At 38.5% G+C, this 23,066-nt stretch overlaps 1 protein-coding gene across 2 annotated transcripts in view; it reads right to left on the reverse strand.

Annotated features, from left to right (window-relative positions):
- The window catches only part of LOC126458128 (sialin), a 311,357-nt gene that overhangs the window by 60,323 nt on the left and 227,968 nt on the right, over window positions 1-23,066 (reverse strand). For both annotated transcript variants that reach the window (XM_050094964.1, XM_050094963.1), the window contains 3 exons: window positions 19,034-19,251; window positions 4,513-4,662; window positions 4,304-4,436 (listed from right to left, as the gene is read on the reverse strand). In XM_050094964.1, the coding sequence (XP_049950921.1) occupies window positions 4,304-4,436; window positions 4,513-4,662; window positions 19,034-19,251 (501 nt within the window). The remainder of the gene's footprint in view (window positions 1-4,303; window positions 4,437-4,512; window positions 4,663-19,033; window positions 19,252-23,066) is intronic.

Raw genomic sequence — 23,066 nt, forward strand, 5'->3', positions numbered from 1 at the left:
CCTATGTCTACAGGGCAAATGCATGGTGCTGATCCTGTTTTCCTGAATGTACATTTACTTTTTACCATATTGAATGCTTCTGTGACCTTGCATTTAGCATCGTCTACCAATGTGAAGGCTCAGCACTGGGAGGCCAAGCGAGATAACTGCTTGAAAGCGATCTCAATTAAAAAGGCTTTGTACTAGGCTGGGAGCTACACGATGTTTGTTTATTTACTTGTACAGTGTAGAATAACTGGAGGGCCAAACTGGGTCACAGAACACCTTATCCAGATACCATATCTTAGTCATTTAAGTATATTCACTTCATCTTTTGTGTTAACCTGACATATTATTTCGCAGCGGTATTGTGTTAAGATGCACAGATACACTAACTCCTATTATTTACGTAAATTCCACAGACAAATTTGGTGCACAAAAGTATGAATCTATTGTACATCAATGTCAGAATTTCTTATGAACAGTTTAATTTTATCATTCTCTCTGTCAGATTTTGTCATTAGAGATTAAGTGAAAACAGACATATTATACAGGGTGGTCCATCTGAAGTTTCGGATGAGATTATCTCGGAAACTATACATCGGGTAAAAATAGTGGGTAAGACAAGTTCGTAAGCTCAAAGGGGGACATCAAATGATACTACACGTGACCAACAGCCCCCGCACCCTTGGGTGGGGTGGGAGGCAGCTTTTAAATCTTAAATGGAAACCCCCATTTTTTATTGCAGATTCGGATTCTCCGTAAAAAAGTAATCAAGTTTTGTCTGAAACATTTTTTAAAACCATTGACAGATGGTGCTAAAATCGAGAGAAACTAAAATTGGCAAAAAAACTCCAATTTATTTAGAATTATCTGAGAAAGACACATCAAATCGATAAAAAATGTGCATCAGTTCTTTTGTTGTGCTAAATTAAGCTTTTTTTGTACAAAATGTACTGTATCCTACTTTTAGTGTTACCCAGGAACAATGACATAGACGTAGTAGAATGATGTTCCCATGGGGTGCTTCATTAGTGTGGGTCCCCTTGCCTCTCACAATTTGGGGTGCTTAATTAATGGAATTAGCCATGTAAAAATTGTCCAAAATTATCCCCATTTGCTTCATCAATCGTCTGCAAAAGTTGTCCACAGTTTTGAGCAGCACATCCCCTGGTATGGTTGGACACACTCTTCAAATGCATTGCTCCATATCATTTCGTGTTGTGGGCTGTCTTTCCAGGAGATGTTAGGTCTGGCGAACGTGAAGGCCAATGAATTGGTCCACCACATCCTATCCACCGACCAGGGTACCATAAATTTAAAATGTTCCGCACATTTTTAGAATAATGGGGAGCTGCTCTGTCCTGTTGGAACCACATTCATTGCCTAGTTTCCAAATCAACATCTTCCATTAGCTCCAACAAATCATCACGGATAAGTTGTAAATAAGATTCCGCAGTAACAGTTAACACAAGTAAAGAGTTTGACAGAGCACTGAAAGACCTGAGTCAAAACAAGGCCCCCGGAGTAGACAATATTCCATTGGAACTACTGACGGTCTTGGGAGAGCCAGTCCTGACAAAACTCTACCATCTGGTGAGCAAGATGCATGAAACAGGCGAAATACCCTCAGACTTCAAGAAGAATATAATAATTCCAATCTCAAAGAAAGCAGGTGTTGACAGATGTGAAAATTACCGAACTATCAGTTTAATAAGTCACAGCTGCAAAATACTAACACGAATTCTTTACAGACAAATGGAAAAACTAGTAGAAGCCGACCTCGGGGAAGATCAGTTTGGATTCCGTAGAAACACTGGAACACGTGAGGCAATACTCACCTTACGACTAATCTTAGAAGAAAGATTAAGGAAAGGCAAACCTACGTTTCTAGCATTTGTAGACTTAGAGAAAGCTTTTGACAATGTTGACTGGAATACTCTCTTTCAAATTCTAAAGGTGGCAGGGGTAAAATACAGGTAGCGAAAGGCTATTTACAATTTGTACAGAAACCAGATGGCAGTTATAAGAGTCGAGGGTCATGAAAGGGAAGCAGTGGTTGGGAAGGGAGTGAGACAGGGTTGTAGCCTCTCCCCGATGTTGTTCAATCTGTATGTTGAGCAAGCAGTAAAGGAAACAAAAGAAAAATTTGGAGTAGGTATTAAAATTCATGGAGAAGAAATAAAAACTTTGAGGTTCGCCAATGACATTGTAATTCTGTCAGAGACAGCAAAGGACTTGGAAGAGCAGTTGAATGGAATGGACAGTGTCTTGAAAGGAGGATATAAGATGAACATCAACAAAAGCAAAACAAGGATAATGGAATGTAATCTAATTAAGTCGGGTGATGCTGAGGGAATTAGATTAGGAAATGAGACACTTAAAGTAGTAAAGGAGTTTTGCTATTTGGGGAGCAAAATAACTGATGATGGTCAAAGTAGAGAGGATATAAAATGTAGACTGGCAATGGCAAGGAAAGCGTTTCTGAAGGAGAGAAATTTGTTAACATCGAGTATAGATTTAAGTGTCAGGAAGTCATTTCTGAAAGTATTTGTATGGAGTGTAGCCATGCATGGAAGTGAAACATGGACGATAAATAGTTTGGACAAGAAGAGAATAGAAGCTTTCCAAATGTGGTGCTACAGAAGAATGCTGAAGATTAGATGGGTAGATCACATAACTAATGAGGAAGTATTGAATAGGATTGGGGAGAAGGGAAGTTTGTGGCACAACTTGACCAGAAGAAGGGATCGGTTGGTAGGACATGTTCTGAGGCATCAAGGGATCACCAATTTAGTATTGGAGGGCAGCCTGGAGGGTAAAAATCATAGAGGGAGACCAAGAGATGAATACACTAAGCAGATTCAGAAGGATGTAGGTTGCAGTAGGTACTGGGAAACGAAAAAGCTTGCACAGGATAGAGTAGCATGGAGAGCTGCATCAAACCAGTCTCAGGACTGAAGACCACAACAACAACAACAACAACAACAACAACAACAACAGTAACATTTCGGTAAAAAAAAATACAGTCCTATCAAGTAACCGTTTAAAATTCCACACCAGACCATTAACGACCATTTGTGTTGATTGTAAATGGGTTTGTGCCAGTATGGATTGACAGGGGACCAATAATGACAATCATGACGTTGTTTTTGAATGTGGCTTCATCGGTGAACATAACATATCTAAAAAAATTATTGTCACCTCTTATCACTTCCAAGGCCCATTGGCAGAAATGCACGGGTATTTGCAATATCTTTCAGCGTTAATGGCTGTGTCAGTGTGATGTGATACGCATGCTATTTATGTGCCTTCAAAATCCTCAAAACAGTTGATTTTTCTATTCCAGTTTGTCTCTGAATTGCACAACTACTCATTTCTGAATCCAGTTGAACACAGGTAAGAAAGGTAAGGGTATGAGTGTCATTTTCATTGTATTTGCGATAACAATGTGGATTGTGCATGTATCCACTTCGAGCTCGTTGAGTGCAATTTCGAATAATGTTTTCGCTTGGATTTTGTGTCTGGGAAACTATCTGCATACAATTGCGCAGCTGCAGCGTAATTGTCATGGCATTCACCTAAAATTAACATCATATCAACAATCTCTGTAGGAGGATAGTGAGCCGTGTTGCACTAAAGAATAATTTACTTTCATCAGTTGATGTTTACGGTTCAAAACCAGAAAGTGAAGTGACATCTGATCACATTGCACCGACATTTATACTGAGCCACAGTTCGCAGTTTGGGCATGGCAGTGCCACAGTCGGGTGAGTAATGCAATTGTGAAGAGTTCCCTAATGAGATTTTAATACCATTCCGCATCCCTCCATCATAAACTGTGGTGGGTAGGATACATTTTGTAAAAAAAAAATTAATTTTTCTCTATTTTAGCACCATCTGTCAATGGTTTAAAAAAATGTTTCAGACAAAACTTGATTATCTTTTTATGGAGAATCCGAATCTGCAATAAAAAATGGGGGTTCCCATTTAAGATTTAAAAGATGCCTCCTGCCCCACCCAAGGGTGTGGGGCTGGGGGTCACGTTTATTATTATTTGATGTCCCCCTTTGAGCTTACGAACTTGTCTTACCCACTATTTTTACCGATGTATAGTTTCCTACATAATCTCATCCGAAACATCAGATGGACCACCCTATGTATGAGGTAGCGTATGCTTATGCGGCAGTTGTGACTGAGACAATTTAGGTAACCGTGATACAAGGAGCCACATTTGTATAATGCTCATAATATATTATGGTACATAAATGTATGTCTAAATCAACCAGCAACCTTAAATGAAGGTGAACATAGGTGTACTCACATATTGATGTGGCAATCTTCCTATAACCAGTTTGTGAAATCACACCCTTGTCTTCAAGGGCTTCAAGTGATTTGCCCAGAATTAAGGTGAAAAGCCACATGCAGAAATAAGGGAGTGCAGATAGGCCAGCATTCTGAAAATGAAGTATTATACTGAATATACAACAATGACTGGTTTGACAAAACAACATTATGTGAAAGGATTCTTACCTTTTTAATTGGGAAGTGCAAAATATGCTTCATGTATGATGGCAGTTGCATCAGCAACATGTACCAACCCACATTGCCACAGAAATGACACACAAGAATGGCATAGAAAGGCATTGAAGTAAACATTGCTTTCCATGGAACGTGGCGTGTCTGCAAGAAGAAAAAAATAGTTCATATGATAGCCCATTGTACCAATTATTTTATCGCTGAAAGCTCCTCCTGCTAGTTTATTGTAAAAAAGATGCGTAAATCTAACATAAAAGTCTCATACACTGATTTCAGTAAGCCATTTCATAAATAATGAAAGTAAGTACTTGATAAAAGCATTAAATACATAGTAATTAATGTAAAATTTGGGATGGATTTCTGAATTTTGCAACTTTTCTGGCTTGTGCACGTGGGAGCGCTATATGCAAGATATTCTTCATTCCCGTCACCCACCCAGGCCTCAACATTCCCTATCCCCCATCTCCAGTTGCCTCTTATGCCCTTCTTTGCTCCCACTCCAGCCTCACACAAGCCTTCTATCCCCCCAGTAAACATAAATAATCCTTTCCCCTTCTCTGCCACCCCACCCACCCCTCTCCACAACACAGCCTTCCTACATTGTGTCTAGCAGCCTACTATTATATCCCTGCTACGTTTCTGCACACTGTCACATGCAGCACACAGCATCTTCCCCTGCCCTTAGCCTTCTATGCCTTCCCCTCCTTGCTCTACATCTCTTCTGTAAACCCCACTACCCACCTCAGCAAAGATCACTAATTTCTGCTGCCAGGAGCCAGGCCTTAGCACCAGGAGATGACAGTGATCATATGTGTGTGAGTTGTGCATGTACGAGGGTCATTCAGAACGTAAAGAATGTTTTGTTTTGACACGTGACCACATCCCCCACCACCACTGACCTTGGTACTCATCTGCTTCAGTTTGTCAGCTGCTACAATCCATTATGGTTGCTTACTGCTTAGCTGTGTGACTTTAAAATGTATGACAAAATGGATGATTGTTACCCACTTTTTACATGTGCAAAAAGTCCAACTCATCAAAATTTATGCACAGATAATGATGGTGTATGGTAATGTGATGAATGTAGTGTCAGTTTGGAAGTGGTGTATCATGTTTAAAGGTGGACAGAAGAATGTTCATGCTGAAGAAATTACTCAGACCGGTTCTTACTGGTGTCTAATAGACTCAAAACAAAGATCCAAGAAGATAGGCATTTTACAACTATCGCTCTGCACTCATTCTTCCCAGACATTTCAAGAACTGTGTTGTATGTGCAGAACTGGGCTATAAAAAAATGTGTACCCTGTGGGTTCCTCGAATTTTGTCAAATGAACACAAAACTAAACAAATGGCAGCTGCATTGACATTTCTTAATTGTTATGAAAAAGGTGGCGATAAAATTTTTGAATCACATTGTCACTGGTGATGAGACTTGAACACCACACAAAAACAAAGTGCCAGTCAATGGAATAGCATCATTCACAATCCCCGAATGAAACTGAAAAAAGCAAAACAAATTCTGAGCACCAGAAAGATTGTGGCTATGGTGTTTTGGCATCTTAAGGATGTCCTGCTCATTGACTACTATGCCTAGAGGTGAGACCATGAATTCAGCGGCCTAGCGTCAGACACTTCGATGACCTTGCTGCACCATTAAAAACAAGGGACGGGGACTGCTAACCAGTGGAGTCATCCTCTTTCACAATAATGCATGTCTGCATTGAGTGGGATTGATGCAGAACTAGCTTCAAATATTTCAACATCCACCATACAGTCCAGACCTAGCCCCAAGTGATTATCACTTGAGATTGGTTTGATGCAGCTGTCCATGCTACTCTATCCTGTGCAAGCCTCTTCATCTCTGCGTAACTAATGAATCGATTATCAGTTATTCCCCAAATTCAAGGATTTTTTTGAGTGGACAGTGCTATGGAACTGACGATGAACATAAAGAAGCCATTAATCAATAGTTTGACAACTTGGTGGCAACTGAGGATGCAGAAGGCATAGTATAGGTGGTAAAGAGGTATGAAAAGTGCCTAAATTCGAACAGTGACTATGTAGAAAAGTAGCATGGGTATCACATTGTATATAAAACACATTTTTGTTTCATTATATCAAAAATTTATGTAGAAAAAAATGTTCTTTACCTTCTGAGTGACCTTCATATAAACGTGTACATTTTTCTGAATTGATGAAGGATTTTGTCTTATAGTTTAGCCTACTTTTAAATGTGCCAGCACGCCATTCAATGCTTCTTCTCTGCGGTGAATATCGATTCATCCTAATTCATACTGTTGGTGATTTACATGATTTTTTTTTTCTTTATGTATTAGTTCTACAACCTCTTTTCGGAGCTACAAAATTCAATAAACAGAATAACAGATACAAGTCGGCTTAAGATTACAGTGTTCCAAAGGATGCATTTTGTGCCACTTAAATATGTCTGTAAATGATGGAGTGAGGATTCCTGCATATTTTTAGGACTTTACATATCAACGTGCATGAGAATACTTGTCACTTGAATACATTATTTTATACAATTGTACTAGTGTTTCAAAACTTACTAAAAATAAAATACCTAATGCAAAGCAGTTCGCATCCTGTGCGTAAAATCTAGTGCAGGGAAATACGCAGGACCATTCTATTACTGTCATTGCTATCCTAATGATGAATAACTGCTTTAGCCTGCCTGTGCACAGATGTGCATGGCTATTGATGAGATCTCCAGTTCAAAGCCTAGTTTGGTACAACTCTCCATATCCAGGGTTGCCACAAGTTTCCCCAAGTCAAATTCCCTGATATTTCCCTGATTTCCAGACAAGTTTTAGCATTTTTCCCTGACAAATTCTGAGATCTCAAGGGTAAGTAATGGCATAAGTTGATGAAAAAATGTAAGGACTTCTGTATTTCTAAATGTGCAAGCAAAAATCTTAAGTACTAACATCAACATCCTTTGTAATTAACTGTTTTTTAGATAGAGAAAGCAAGCCAAATGGTATATATGTTTCATTAAGACCAGTGATGTTATTTTATTTCAATAAAGCGAAACACATTTGGTGACAACAACACACATTTTGTTTGAGTCGTGAGACAGATTTAAAATACCGTTACTGCTTTCAGAAATAACCTAAAAAAAAGTAGGCCTCTTGAAAGAAATGTATAAGGTAGGGAAAAGTTGTGTAAACCAACACTATAGGTGACTGCCAATAAAATGTTTGTTCTACTACGTTTGTTATTGACGGTTGTTACCCACTGTGTTATGTCTATTATTCTACAGGTACTGCATTATTTTGCTTTCAAGAAATATATGAGTACATAGTGTATAAACTGCCAGCGACTGCCACAATTTTCTTCTCCTTATCATCCATACTTTCTAATATATAAACTACTTTCAATGTGCCAAAATGTACTAGAATAAATAAAATAAAAAAAAAAAAAAAAAAAAAAAAATACCGCACTGTACAATGTACATGCAACGAGACAGTTGCAGTTCCTGCAATCCATCGCCCATGGCCTCTGGCCTGCTGAGGAGCACCACAGCCCTGGGTCCATGGATAACCATGAAAATCCTCTACGCCACACACAGACATACCCAGCCTGCGGGCAGATCCGTGAGACTAGATCTGACAGGTAGGGCCTGCACATTTGTGGGAAACTATGCGCTTCAGATCGGCAAGGCCAATCCGTTAAAAATACCCCCAGAAATGGCCTGCAGTTTTGGCCAGTCATGGAAGTCCACTCTTGTGGCCAGCTATTCATGTGTCACAGACACAATGTTGATGAAATGAGACTGTGGTGATCACCCACACAACAGATAACTTAAGCAAATACTCTGAGAATTGATACCAATGAGGATAGGTAGCAATTCACCATAAAGATACTCTCTGAGCCTTAGACACGCACACAGAAAAGACAATCACACTCTCACAACTAAATTTTTTGCCATAGCCTTTGTCAGAAAACGAGGGTGCACACACATTCACACAATCACTCAGACACAACTCATGCACACTGACTGTTGTCTCCAGCCACTGTGTCAAAAAGCTCTGATAATCAGATCCAAGCAAACCACTCCTCATGCCTCCCCCCCTCCTATGTCTCATTGGCAGTTGCAAGTAGTGGTGGCAGCACTGACTGCAAGGTCGGGGGGGGGGGGGGGGGGGGAGTGGGAAGGGAGAAGTAGTAAGAATAAGAGAGTACAGAAGCGGTGCACATACTCAACTGTGCCCTGCCAGCGACAAAGCACGACATCTCAGTAAACAAACAATTTCATGCTACTGAGGCAAAAGCAAAATTTTTCCAGTTTTTTTTTTCTGATATGTTTGAAATTATTTGATTTTGAGAACTTGTGGCAACTCTGATACTAATCAATCCTGCATTAGTCTTCATCTCTGTGTATTTACTACATTCATCCAATCACAATTACCACTGGGGAGTATATGTATTGCCACACCAAAATGTAAGAATCCCATGGTACCTGAGGCTTCTCCATTATATCCAGATGTCAATGGTGCACAATACTCTTATTGCACACTTCTCAGTATCTCCACTATATGGTGAGTAGTAACTATCCTTATCATAATATTGTTAGTTCTGAAGAACAAATACTTTTTTCACCTTAGTTGCAATGCTTCAGAAGATAAACCATAAGACAGAACTTAATGAAAGTATTCAAGCAATCCTGTCTGAGACATATTTCTGAGTGCAGAGCAGGAAAAACTTAGGTTCCAAATGCTAGTGCACCTCATTAACCATCTGGTCCACCAGGAACTTTGCACATTGAGTCTCATCCAGTATATGCCAACTAATCTCTACTTAGGGTACCTGTAAGTATTTTCATTTGTTTGGAACTGCATAATAAGAGTATTTACAAGCTTAAAGGTTAAGTTGTTGTCTGTGAGCAGTTGTATGCCTGTTCCATTATTCTCCTGTTTGTGTCTGCTATGGATGTATTTCAGCCCTTTAAAGGTATCCTTGTGTCATCAATAAACACAGTGTTTGAAGAGTTCTGCAATGTCCTCAGTGAATTGTTTACATAAACCAATAACAGGAGTCAGTCAAGTACTGATTCTTGTGGTGCACCGTATCTAATGTTTCCCAACCCTGAATTTAATTTTGTTCTTGTTGTACCATTTACTAATGTGACCTGACTACATCCATGCAATATATCCTTTAATGCTATAACATTTTAGTTTTCAAAGCAGAAATTTATGATCTACACACTCAAAGGGCCTTGTCAAGATCACAGAGATGCCAACATGGTAATTTTTATTATTTGGCTCTATCAGAATTTAGTGAGATCATATATTGGCTTCTCCATACAGAAGACTTTACAGAAGCCGAACTGAGCTGTTGTTAGAAGGTTATTCTCAGAAAGATGGTTCAGTATTCTGTTCGAAGCTACCTTCTCAAAGAAATGTTGTGAAGATGGAAAGGAAATGAGATTAGGCCATAATTCAAGGTCAGTCACTTATCTTACTTTTGTATATTTGTGTTACTACTGTATACTTTAGTCTTTTAGGAAATACACCTTGATTCATTGAATGGTTACAAAGGCACAAGATTTTAGTACTGCTGATAAGATTCCGTCATGGCCAGGAGAGACCTACTGCCTTTTGTGATCTCTTTCCAAGATGAGTTGTCAAACTGACAATTAAAATTAGTGAAGAACAGCTAGACCACAATGATTATTTTATTTAAAATGACTAGCTTTAGAAATTGTGCTTATTACATGACTTAAAATAAGGTAATTTATACTTATTAAAATCAAAAAGTCATTACCCATCAGCTAAAGTTGACAATGTCCAGAACAGTCAGGAGACCCAAGTCACTGAAGCTGCTGCTGTTGGATAGGCAGGATTACATTATATAGATCTGGTGAGGGCATGTTTGTGCTGTATGATGTCAACTTAAGCCAATGAGGAATGGTCTACATAAATTACAAAAAACGGATGTTCATCTGAGTAAGTTTTTTGGATATGTTTTCGATGAACCGTTCTTTTGTAACCCTGTAAGCTTTGGTCTCTTCTGTAATCCCATGGGTAGTATCAATGCATGACCCCGTACTATTAATACACTTTGTTACACCTATGTCCAGCGGGTTCACTGGAACAGTATGTCTGGCCAGCAGGCTATGTGAACCCATCAGCTGGCCGTTTTAAGACAGAGCTGGCCATTTTAAGACCGAGCGACTACAGGCACACTCTCACTTCAGTTTGATAGCAAAAATTTATTCCTCTCTGCGGCTGACTGAAGCACTGACGACAACTCTACAATACAGTTGTTATATCTGGATATACTGTGGACTGATTATGTTATTTGTTCATGACACCTGGGCCTGCTTGGGATCTGTGTATAGTGACATCCACTTAACATTATTAAGTTCTAGTTTGGTGGATTGTGATACCATTTCAGCCAAGTGATTGATTTCAGCCATGCCTATGAGTTATACCTGTCACCATAATTCAAGTTGTGTTTACTCTGTTGTCATATGCATTCCTGGAAAATTCACAGGATCAACAGTTCTTATGAACCATGAGTCACTTATTCTGTGTTTCAGTGCATTCAATGAAGTGTTAATAAATTACTTTTGTGATCTAAAGTGGGAAAACAAAAGTCTTCCTCTACAATTTTTAACCCCCCCCCCCCTTTTTTTCCCAAGCTTTCCGCCATCACCAAATTAACTGTTCCTTGGTGCCTCAGAATGTGTCTATCAACCTAGTTCTTCTTTTAGTCCAGGGCTCTTTTGTCTTCAATTTTATTCAGGACCTATTCATTACTTATTCAGTCTGCCCATCTAATCTTCAGCATTGTTCTGTAACACTGCATTTCAAAAGATCTAGTCTCATCTTTTTAACATACATATTTCATTTCTGTCTAGATTACAGTCCAGACAGATACTTTAAGGAAAGATTTTCTAATACTGTAATTTACATTTTGTATACGATACTTGTGCTGTGTTCACACTAGGATCAAAATTCACCAGCTGAGCTACACGAAGCATATAGTCTGATATGACACAGATTTATATCAGCAACAGAACTCTGCACTAAGTCTGGTAATTTCAGCAGATAGAAAGCACAGAATGATGCTGGAGAAAAACATTTGAAATATGGAGCATCCATAATGTGCTTGATGATATGCAGCCCACTTTAGCCCAAAGACACTGATTCAGTTGGCAGAACAAAGATGCTGAATATCTATCTACACATGAACAGGTATAGCTGCAGGGTGTGAGATATCAAAAGATCAGATGCTGTGACTGAGCATAAGCTCGATGGCACTGGGTGAACATATGGTGTCAGCCTGATGAAGAGTGGCATCTCTGGGTCATTCTACTTTACCACACCTAAACCTGAACAAACTAAAAATTGTGTCATGTAAAAACTATTTCCAATGGAAGGGTTCCCCTCCACAATGTTTCACCATTATGCACCTATTTCCTGACAGCTTAAGTGGGAGGAGCAGATTTATACCATAGGCATTATGATCACCAGACTAGATCTCATTTCTTTCTGTGTTCTCAAACATGTGTAGACATTTGAGATACCTCAAAGTATTTCCCAGATCCAACCTATGGTACAAATGGTGCTCACAAAAAGAGATTTTCTGAAATACTGTAACCAACCCTTCTCACTCCTGGAAATCCCAGAACAATTAACTCAGCTGATTGAAATATGAGTCCTTGTCTTTCACTAGTTTGTTCCCAGTGAGCCTGTTCTTGTGAGAAGCAATCATCTCTGATATGGGTGGTAACAGTGACTGATGTATTTTAATAACAAATCTTTATTTAAAAAACATTACAGTGTCTCTTGTTTCCCTTCACTCTGATGATGATGATGGTGATGACGATGATGATGATCTTAACATTCTGTCTTCCTTGTTTCTCCTATTCACAAGAATGCATTAACACCTTGCAGCTGATCAGTTTCACAGACAAATGTAGTCTAGCTCAGCACAAAGCCTTGAGGAAGGCCATTGGCAATAGTAGCCAAAATGTTGGACAGTTTTATATACTGACAATGCAGTCAACATCCCAGAAGAATTTTACTGGCAGTGACAATGGCCACGGAAGCTTTATGCTTACCAATGCATCAAAGCCCACAAAAAAGCCTTCATAATTTCTTGAGGAATAATTACAACATGATTAAAACATATCATCACTTTTCAACTCAGTCTACATTTTGATCAAAGGAAGTGTGTCCATGTTTTATTAATATCTGAATTGTACATGAAAAAATATTCAGATGGACTCCATAGTTGCTTATACAACAAATCGTTCACTTCAGCAACACTTCATAAATTCTTGCCACTAACGTCTCCTAGAAGGGTTTACACTTGCTAGAGCAGCAAAACAAGTAAGATGTGTTTGACATTCAAAATGAAGATTTCCAAGTTTTTGCAAAGTTAATTCCCATCAGAATGGTTCTTTTTAATCTGACTGCAAAATTCAAACAGTTGTCAAGTCAATGACAATAAGACTCATCGTCTACTGTGTACCTCTGATCATACAATATTACAGGATTTCCAAAAGCAGTGAAATATGTAAGTCAAATACAAATTTTCATAGATTTAGTTTAAAAAGTGATTGCATAATGAAATATTTCCTTAAAAACATTCATCCCCTCTTTCACCCCCTTATGGTTTGAATGTCCAAAAACAGCGAAACATTTTTTTTTGAAAATTTATAGCTGAGAAGCCAAATTCAAAATTTCATAGATGTAGCATTAAAAATACTTCACAATGAAGTATTTTCGTAAAATATTTCATCCCCTACTTCTTCACCCCATGGGGGTGGAATTTCGAAATATCCCGTTTTAAATGACACCTATACCACAAGACCAGCACCCCCTCGAAATTTCAAGTTTCTGTTGTTAGCGGTTTGGGCTGAGAAGTGATGAGTGAGTGAGTGAGTCGGTCAATCAGTTGGGACACTGCCTTTCATATATTAAGATTGTGTATAATCAAGATACACAGTATGTATTATAGAACAGCAGTATGTATTTAAAATGTTTTGCAGTATTTAGAAAGTTGTCTTAATTTTTATGTAGCTTTCCTTGTAAGAATGTTACATGTCCTGTAAATGTACATTGTGAAAGTTTGTTGTATATAAAAAGTAATGATTTTCTCTTACAGTGCAAAATTGTAACAGGATATATTATCTGAGATACTGCAATAATACAATGTATTTATTTAATTAACTTCCAAACTAAAAAAATAAAACTAGTGGTATGAAGGACTGGAAGTAATAACAAAGAAAAAAAATTAAACAGAGTAAAAATAAATTAAACAGTTCACTCAGAAGATAAGTTCACATAGAATTCCCGGTATTTTACATTGAGGTAGTTCCACAAATCCCCAATTTTTTTCTGTCCAGAGAGGAAGAAGCTCTTTATGCACCAAAGGAAACCTCATAGCAGGTATAGGGATGTTAATTTGAGGCTGATTTTCTCTTTGTGTTTTTAGCAGAGAATGACATACCCAAAGTTCAATGACATTATGACTAAAATGCAGATATACTGTATTTTGATCATCTGCCTTGATATTCAACTACATAACGAGTAATTTTCCAGTTTGAGTCACACTTTGTAATCCCTTCAAGGACATTGACAACAACAAAGTATTCTGGATCATTTCCTTTATAATGAGAGATGTACTTAAACAAGCTTCAGGTGTTACACATTTCCATTCATAAGTAACCATTACATCCAGTACTCTTATTTTTTTCCCCAGTTAATGCAAAAGTATGGTTCCAGGGAACAAAGATACGCCATGAAACAACAAACTTTTGCCCTATTGTTACAACATGTCCTTTCAAAACAAGATAGTTGTCTAAAAGTATCATTGTCCATTTGTTGTTTTCCCAAATCAATGGCCAAACTAAACAAATTATTCTATATACAATTCTTATGTTATAATGGTACGCATGTCAGCATCAGTAAAAGAAAATGTAATGGTGTATGCAGATGATAAATCCCTCATTATAAGCAGTAGCTCAATAAATGATATAGAAACAAGAACTATCATGGACATAGAAAGGGCAAATGGATATTTAAATGAAAACAAAATATTTGTAAATCAAAAGAAAACAACTTACATGGAAATACTTGCAAAGTGAACAACAAATGAAGTGGAACTAAATATAAGATTTTTAGGCACATTACTAACAGAAGTTGACAGTTACAAGTTCCTGAGATTAACAATAGACAGACTTATGATCTAGTAAAATAATATGGAAAAGATCAGCTCAAACATAAGTAGCAAAGTATTTTTGATAAATAAAATGTTCCACACTGTTTATGTACACTCATGCTCATAAATTAAGGATAATGCTGTTACATGGTGAAATAATGCTCTGGTGGGCAGTTTGCGGGTTTAAATCACCTTGGGGTATGACCGTGCAGTGCATTTGACCTGTGGTCATCGCACGGTGGTGCTGGCAGCAGTCCACATATGTACAGGTGTGTTGGTGCCTGTCAGAATACGGTGCAGCGAGTGAGTGTGCAGACATTTTCAGACGTGCTAACGGTGACTGTGTGTTGAAAATGGCTCAAAGAACACATATTGATGATGTTATGAGGGGTAGAATGCTAGGGTGACTGGAGGCTGGTCGAACACAGTATGCAACCAAGTGTGATCTCAAGATTATGGCAATGATTCCAGCAGACAGGATATGTGTCCAGGCACTACAGTACGGGACATCCACAGTGTACAACACCACAAGAAGACCAATATCTCACCATCAGTGCCCGCAGATGGCCACGGAGTACTGCAGGTAGCCTTGCTCGGGACCTTACCGCAGCCACTGGAACAGTTGTCTCCAGACACACAATCTACAGATGACTGAAAAGACATGGTTTATTCACCTGGCAACCTGCAAGGTGCATTCCACTGACCCCTCGTCACAGGAGACCCCGTAAAGCCTGGTGTCAAGAACACAGTACATGGTCACTGGAACAGTGGTCCCAGGTTATGTTCACGGACGAGTCCAGGTATAGTCTGAACAGTGATTCTAGCCAGGTTTTCATCTGGTGTAAACCAGGAACCAGATAGCAACCCCTTAATGTCCTTGAAAGGGAACTGTATGGAGGTCATGGTTTGATGATGTGGGGTGGGATTATGATTGGTGCATGTACACCCCTGCATGCCTTTGACAGAGGAACTGTAACAGGTCAGGTGTATTGGAACGTCATTTTGCACCAGTATGTCCACCTTTCCAGGGGTGCAGTGGGTCTCACCTTCCTCCTGATGGATGATAACGCATGGCCCCACCGAGCTGCCATCATGGAGGAATACCTTGAAACAGAAGATATCAGGCGAATGGAGTGACCTGCCTCTTCTCCAGACCTAAACCCCATTGAGCACATCTGGGTTGCTCTCAGTCGACGTATCGCTGCACATCTTCAAACCCCTAAAACACTTCAGGAGCTCCGACAGGCACTGTTGCAAGAATGTGAGGCTACACCCCAGAAGCTGCTCGACCACCTGATTCAGAGTATGCCAACCCATTGTGCGGCCTGTGTACGTGTGCATGGTGATCATATCCCATTTGATGTCGGGGTACAGGTGCAGGAAACAGTGGCATTTTGTAGCACATGTGTTTCAGGATGGTTTTCTCAACTTATCACCAATACCGTGGACTTACAGATGTGTGTTGCGTGTGTTTCCTATGTGCCTATGATATTAGCACCAATTTTTTGTAGTGCCACGTTGTGTAGCACCACATTCTGCAATTATCCTTAATTTGTGAGCATGAGTGTAGATCACTGTTAGATGTACTGTGTGTGGCAATGCGCACCCAAATGTTCATGCCTGCCACTCATTTCTCCTAGCAGCAGAAGATGCATCTGCACATACCCAGAGTTATATTCATAGCTAACACCCTACTAGCATGGACTTTCTCCAGCTGCTTCTTTGTGATATGTGGGTTTTCCTTGGCAAAACGTGTGGCTGGAATGTTATCCCCAAGGCTGACACTCTTCTTGTAGACACTGAGCAAGTGACTCTGAATGTCACCACTGAGTGATATGTAATGTTTAATCATGTGACAGATAACTTAACAGCTTGCCACACAGTGCTGCTAGATATGTGAACGAGCAGCCAGTAGACCATGTACTGGAAAGTTGGCCTCATGTGACCACACAGTGCGAGCATTGTAGGCTACTTCTATAGTCAGCAAGAACAGTCAGCCTACCCTTCTTAGTTGTAATTGGGCACCCAAAGTGCCCTTTCCTAGACAGTTATTCCATGAACTGCTTCTTGATTACCACTACATTAACATTAGTAAGGATGACCGCCCCCCTCCTCCAAATCTCACCAAACAGTACAGATTGCATGCCCATGCGAGTGTGTTTGAGAGGCCTCACAGGCTCTCAACAAGTCACCTACCCAAGTGCATGTGCCTATTAGCACATGAAGTAATGTCATTGTATTAACGCTTTGCATGAACTTATAGTTACATTCATTCACAGTCTGATGTAGTTATTATTGAACATTGCACCCCTTTCCTTTGTGGGAATATAAATTCATGTAGATATGACCCACTTAAAACACTCAGAGAGTAATATTGTACATAGTGTTTTCAGCGTGCAGTTGCAAATCATGGAGAGAGGTCTCATGCAATGCACCGGTTTTGTTCTCTGCTCTGCAAATGTGAACCTGTAATTGGGCCTTAATTTCAGTTTGTTAATGGTATTTTGTTACAGGTCAGCACACAGTGACATGACCATTGTACATGTGTCTTTCCCTAGATTTTGCATAACTCTCGGCAACATTGTTGGTGGCATGCCTCCATGTTAATTTGTTATATAACCCCTGTGGTAGATATATCTTATTCAATAAATACTGTTTGCATGTCAATGCATTTATTTCGGTTTTCATCTTTCCATAGCACATGCTCAGTCTTCAGCAATCTGCTTGTATGGTATTTCTAACTATGCTAGCAGGTGGAAAACCAAATTCCTACATATTCCATTCCAGATTTATCATACTGTATAATAATGTTGGGTAGGGCAGAAAATGTGCATATGAACAGACTGCTAAAAAAAGGAAAATAAAATCAGATGTACTGGAAGGCTATCACCAAGCAAGTCCTGTAAACTCAAATTCAAAGAATACAAAATTATTACTTACATTATGTATATATTTGAAACTATCATGTACCTCAAATTAAATTGTACACCAATGCTAAACAGTGAATTATACAATTACAGAATAAATGTAAAAGATGACTGTCACATCAACAGTATCTGACAACAACTGGCTGATAAAGACCACACTAGAGCAGTCTACTTATTATACAACAGATTACCAAGCAGTTTAAAAAGTATAACAGCACTACCAGTGTCCAAAATAAAACTAAGAGAGTACTTAAAAACAGCATGTTTGTACAGTGTTAAGAAATATTTTTAGACCAGTCCAAAAGAATTAGAAAATAATATCTTGAGAACTGCTAAATACACTGTATCAGTGAAGAGTAAACATAAAAATTTTTCTTATGTCTCATCCATTGCAATAGAAAGGAGGAGGAGGAGGAGATTAGTGTTTAACGTCCCGTCGACAACGAGGTCATTAGAGACGGAGCGCAAGCTCGGGTGAGGGAAGGATGGGGAAGGAAATCGGCCGTGCCCTTCCAAAGGAACCATCCCGGCATTTGCCTGAAGCGATTTAGGGAAATCACGGAAAACCTAAATCAGGATGGCCGGAGACGGGATTGAACCGTCGTCCTCCCGAATAGAAATTGAAACTGGTTGCTTACATGTATCAAATTAAACTAATATTGAAATTTTTATACTGCCTGTGTTTTCATTAATTATTTTACATATGGGTATAAGTCTATTGTAAATAATAATAGATGTGCTCAAAATGTAATTTACCTTGTACCTGTAATTGTAAATGTACACTGATGTATCCAATATATATCTAAACAGGAATAAAAAGATGAATAAATAAATAAATATGTAAATAAATAAACAACATTTTTGCATGTAACACTTTTAATATAGTTCTTTTTTTCCAGGCATGTCTTTACCAACTACAGAAATGTAAGATTTTCTACAGCTCCTCATACTTTTCTTGCCAGTCTGGTTCCAATTTGGTGGATCCATTTTCCTTTCTATGCTAAAATTTAATGACACAATATCCTTTGGAAAGAAACTTACATTAGCAACACCCATCATTTTCACTAATTTACTATGTTCTTCCAGGATGGTCAACATTACAACAACAAATAGCTCAACTTGTTGACAGAAAAAAGATACCTGTAGCTATGGTTGCATGTCTCATATGATGTACCACTTTATTCCAGTGGAAACACAACTTTGCCAAAAATGTTATATACAACCTTCTTTGAGGGAGGTCTTCATTATTGTCTATTATTTCTCTGTTGTGTTAATTATAGAACAAACTTCAGTTAAACTTTATCGTAATTTGTGAGTAGCATGTGAATGACATTGGCAGCCTGGTAATGTCATGCACTACAAAAAATCTGAAAACATGGTATAGCAAAACTTACTGAATGGTGTACCCTGTCACCAGTTGTATCCATTATCATATTCCTCTCCTCCTCAGTGATGAAGTACTGTTGTTCAGGAGTGTCTTTTATGAGGCAGATCCAGAGTACAAGCCAGATTGAAGCTAGAGCTCCCATAATATAGAAGACCCATTCCCAACCTAAATAGCCAGCAATGACTCCAGATAAGGGGAAGGATATCACAGTACCCAGTGCTGTACCTGCAACAGAAGTAAACAAAGCTAAAATGTTAAAAAGACAAATCACTGATTAGACTTGTGAAATTAACAGTAGTGTGTTTAAAGGTGATCTTATACTGGATGCACTGAGCAATACACAGGAACATAAACAAGAAATGGAACACTGTGATTCACTTTAAAACCTTGTGGTTTTCTTACGGGAATGTGTGCCCACAAAACTCGTTATACTGTCCCACAACTTACTTAAATTAACCACTTGTGTCAACAGAATATTGCTGTGTACTATTGGCCAACTGAAAAGCCACAACAGCAACACAAACTTCATTGAAAGGAGTCAAATGAAGAAGAAGATTCCTTGCAAATAAGGCCAATTGACAACTATCAAGTACACTTCCTGTGAGAAAACTGATGAAAATGGTTGTTTTTCTTAACTGTGAATGATGAGATGGAAATTTCTTCTACAAAAATGATAAATAAGTTTCAATAATCATCTGAACAAGAAGAATTAGTTGTTAAGCTAGTTGTATTTTTTTGTAGATCATTCATATCATTACTAATGTGGAAAAAGAGAATATTCTGGCTATTTAATTAATCTGCTTCTGTATACTGAAACAAATCATTTCTAGTCCATTTTCAGCACTGTAGTTGAAAGTTGGCTTGGCCAATTTCCAGTGAATGGGAGGAAGAGGGTTTTGTTCAGCTTGAAGAGAATCAGCTGGATTTTCCCTAATCCTTCTAAACAGTTGGCTTTACAGGGAGAGAAATTTCCAAAGATGAACTTTGCAGAAAGGGTTCTTAATGTTCTGTTGAGGGAAGCACTTTTCAGGTGTGCAGTAAGCAGTAACAGGGGAGTGGCCAATAACAATGCATACTTTTCGCTGTTGGTTTCTGACTGGCAGAAAGGCCAATGTTTTAAAAATTTTGTAAAATGATAGGGTGATCACAAAATAAGAAAAGTTGGCCCTCGGGCCTCATGAAGTGTAGAAATGGTGTGCCTTCTGAGACAGAGATTGTGTCTTTATCGTGTATATCGGAAACTGGCAGTAGGTGATCTTTCTCGATCAACCAAGTGACTGAGTTCAATATGTAAGACTGAGAGAACTCCGAAGGGCATTCCTGTGTGTGGACTGTGATTTCTGCTTAGGCATTTTCCTTTTGCTCTTTGCAAATGGTGAGGAGTAACTGTGAGTGGTGAGAAGTTTTACGTGTGCACTTTTATAGTAAAATAAGGATTCTGAGCAAACATCAAGATATTTGCTAGCTGGAATTGGTGGTTAGAGAAAGAAGTGACAGACTTGGCTAGAGTTATCTGATGCTAGTAAACTTCATCCATATCCCTGAAAATCTGAGAGGGATGTTCATGAGTAACCTTTCCCTGTTGACACTGAACTCAGTAATTATCAATGGCAGTTGACAATAGGCAGTATGAGGTGATTTATTGAACTGTTAGCAGTGAACATTTCCAATCCAGCGGTCACATATAGGAATCTTATCTGAAAATAATTACATAATGTTTGACTTGTCGAATTTACACCTGTCTTGCAGGCCAAAACAAGGCTCGCAACCCTTATTTAATATGACTGGATAGTGTGCCACAGTAGGCAATTAATCCAGGTCCACCAAAAACATTTCCAATTATATCCATGGAAACAGCTTGTCGCGTCATTGATCTTGCATGCTACACTTCTATAAGAATATGTGGATTCTGGCTAAGGTTGCGAGTGTGCCTTCTCATTATATCACAGAAGCCGGAGAGTAGATGGAAGGAATATTTCAGTATGGTTGCGTTCTGATCATTTCATGTCGAGTTCACATAACAAGATATTTAGGTTAATTACACAAAAGTGTGTAGTTATTTTTCACTATATAAGTTAAAAATTTTTAAATATTAACTTTTCTATTAAATAGAATGGTGCTGACTAGAACACACTTTTCCAACTTGTATCCAAATTTACTTTGTTATTTTATGCTTGGTGTTTTAGATTGCTAAGGGAAAATCAATGATTTTGATACCAGCATTATTTACTCCTACCTGTGCTTGTGTCAGTTTTAATTAAAATTAATTAATGTCACTATTTTCTTTTATAATAATAATAATAATGGACTTCATTGTTTATTATGAGTAGAATAACATAGTGAAATTAAAAGTTGTATAATATGTTGATGCTGGACACAACCTCTTTGTAAAACTGATACAAATGAATACCATTCCTAATTACATTAATACTATATGTCCATTGTTCTCAATAAAGGTTATGATATAAGGGGAAGAAAAAAGGTTTATGCATTAGGTACAAACTCAGTCCAGGCACCTTTTGGATGGTAAAATAAGAGCAGTATAAGAGCGACACTGCATTTGTTTCTGAAAAGATGGAAACTCAAATAATTATGAATAGGAATTAGCTCCTTTCTAAACTTTATTAGATAGTTCAGCTGTAGAGTAAATTATGTATGACTTAGCCTGATTAAATGAGACCCTGTAAATGTTAATACTATGAGTTAAAATGAACAGTAGCTTGTCAGGCATGTAAAGTCTAATATTTTAATCACACAACATGGAAAAGTACAGTAATAGTAATGTTAGTTCACTATTATAAAGTGGATAGTTGAGACAGATAGGAAGACCTCAGATCTTGTAGCCACTCCAAAATAGTCATTTAATTCATCTCCATTTTATTGTCTTGTCTACAAGATTACTGATGCCCCTCATGTAATGAGAGGGGATCTACTAAAGTCCATGAAGCATTCCGTAGATGCTCTCCACACTGCAGGCGTTCACCAACTTCGATCTGAATGCAGCAATGTCTATGTTGGTCAAATCGGGGAACAGATTAACACTCACATAATGGAGAATGATCTTTAGGACACAGGAAATCTGCAACAGCTGAACACTATCTTTTGAACTGTAACAGTCTATCAGTTTTCAGAAGCTCTTCCTCACCAGACACAGATGCAACAGTAGAAAAATGGAGGCAATTGAACATGGACCTTGGTTACATATTGCCAACGGTCCAACTGCCAGTGACCCCACTCCAGAGGGACATGTATGTTCAGCAGACAGCAACTCCTCAAGACCAAGATTCAACAGCAGAAATAAGTGACCACAAGAGAATACTACATGGCATCAATGTCTTGCTAGCTCTGGGTACAAGCTGCCATTGTGTGCCCATCATCTACCAGGGCAGCACAGGAAACAGACTTTTGTACAACCATCCCTCCTCAGATGTCTTCACTTTGAATTGCCCAATTAAATTCCAGGATTGTGATGTCCAGTGTCACATGACAATCGAAAAAGGATGGTATGTATGAGAGATCACATCCAGAACCCAGCAGTTTGATCATCCTGAAGAAAATCATTGTAAAATTAATTAAAATATTGGTTTTATAGTTATTTTTATGGTTCAAAATTAGGTGATCAAATACCCAAAAGGATTTTATTCAAATGGACACTGACCATGAGAGTCTTCATACTATGCCTTATACTTACTGTCATGTTCTGAGTTCTTATGATTGTCTATCAGAAATGTTGACGTTAGTCCACAATCTACATCTCAGTATTTTCACATAAACATCATCCAGATAGCCACAAGACATGTGAAGGTGCAGCGGAACCGACTAAGCAGTTTCTATCGATTACCGCCGGTGCCGTGGTGGGGATAGGCAGTTGCACGTGGTCTGCCTTTGTTCAGTCGTTGACCCCATTTCAGAAGCCAACATGGTCTGGTTTTGCTGTTTGCACTTATTATGAAAACAACAGACCTGTGATCACTACACAATGAGCTTTTCGGTGACAGTTCAAGATTCCACGCAACAATGTCATTCCTAATGCAAACACA

This window comes from Schistocerca serialis, chromosome 2 (genome assembly GCF_023864345.2).
Source record: "Schistocerca serialis cubense isolate TAMUIC-IGC-003099 chromosome 2, iqSchSeri2.2, whole genome shotgun sequence".
NCBI classification, from domain to species: Eukaryota; Metazoa; Arthropoda; class Insecta; order Orthoptera; family Acrididae; genus Schistocerca; species Schistocerca serialis.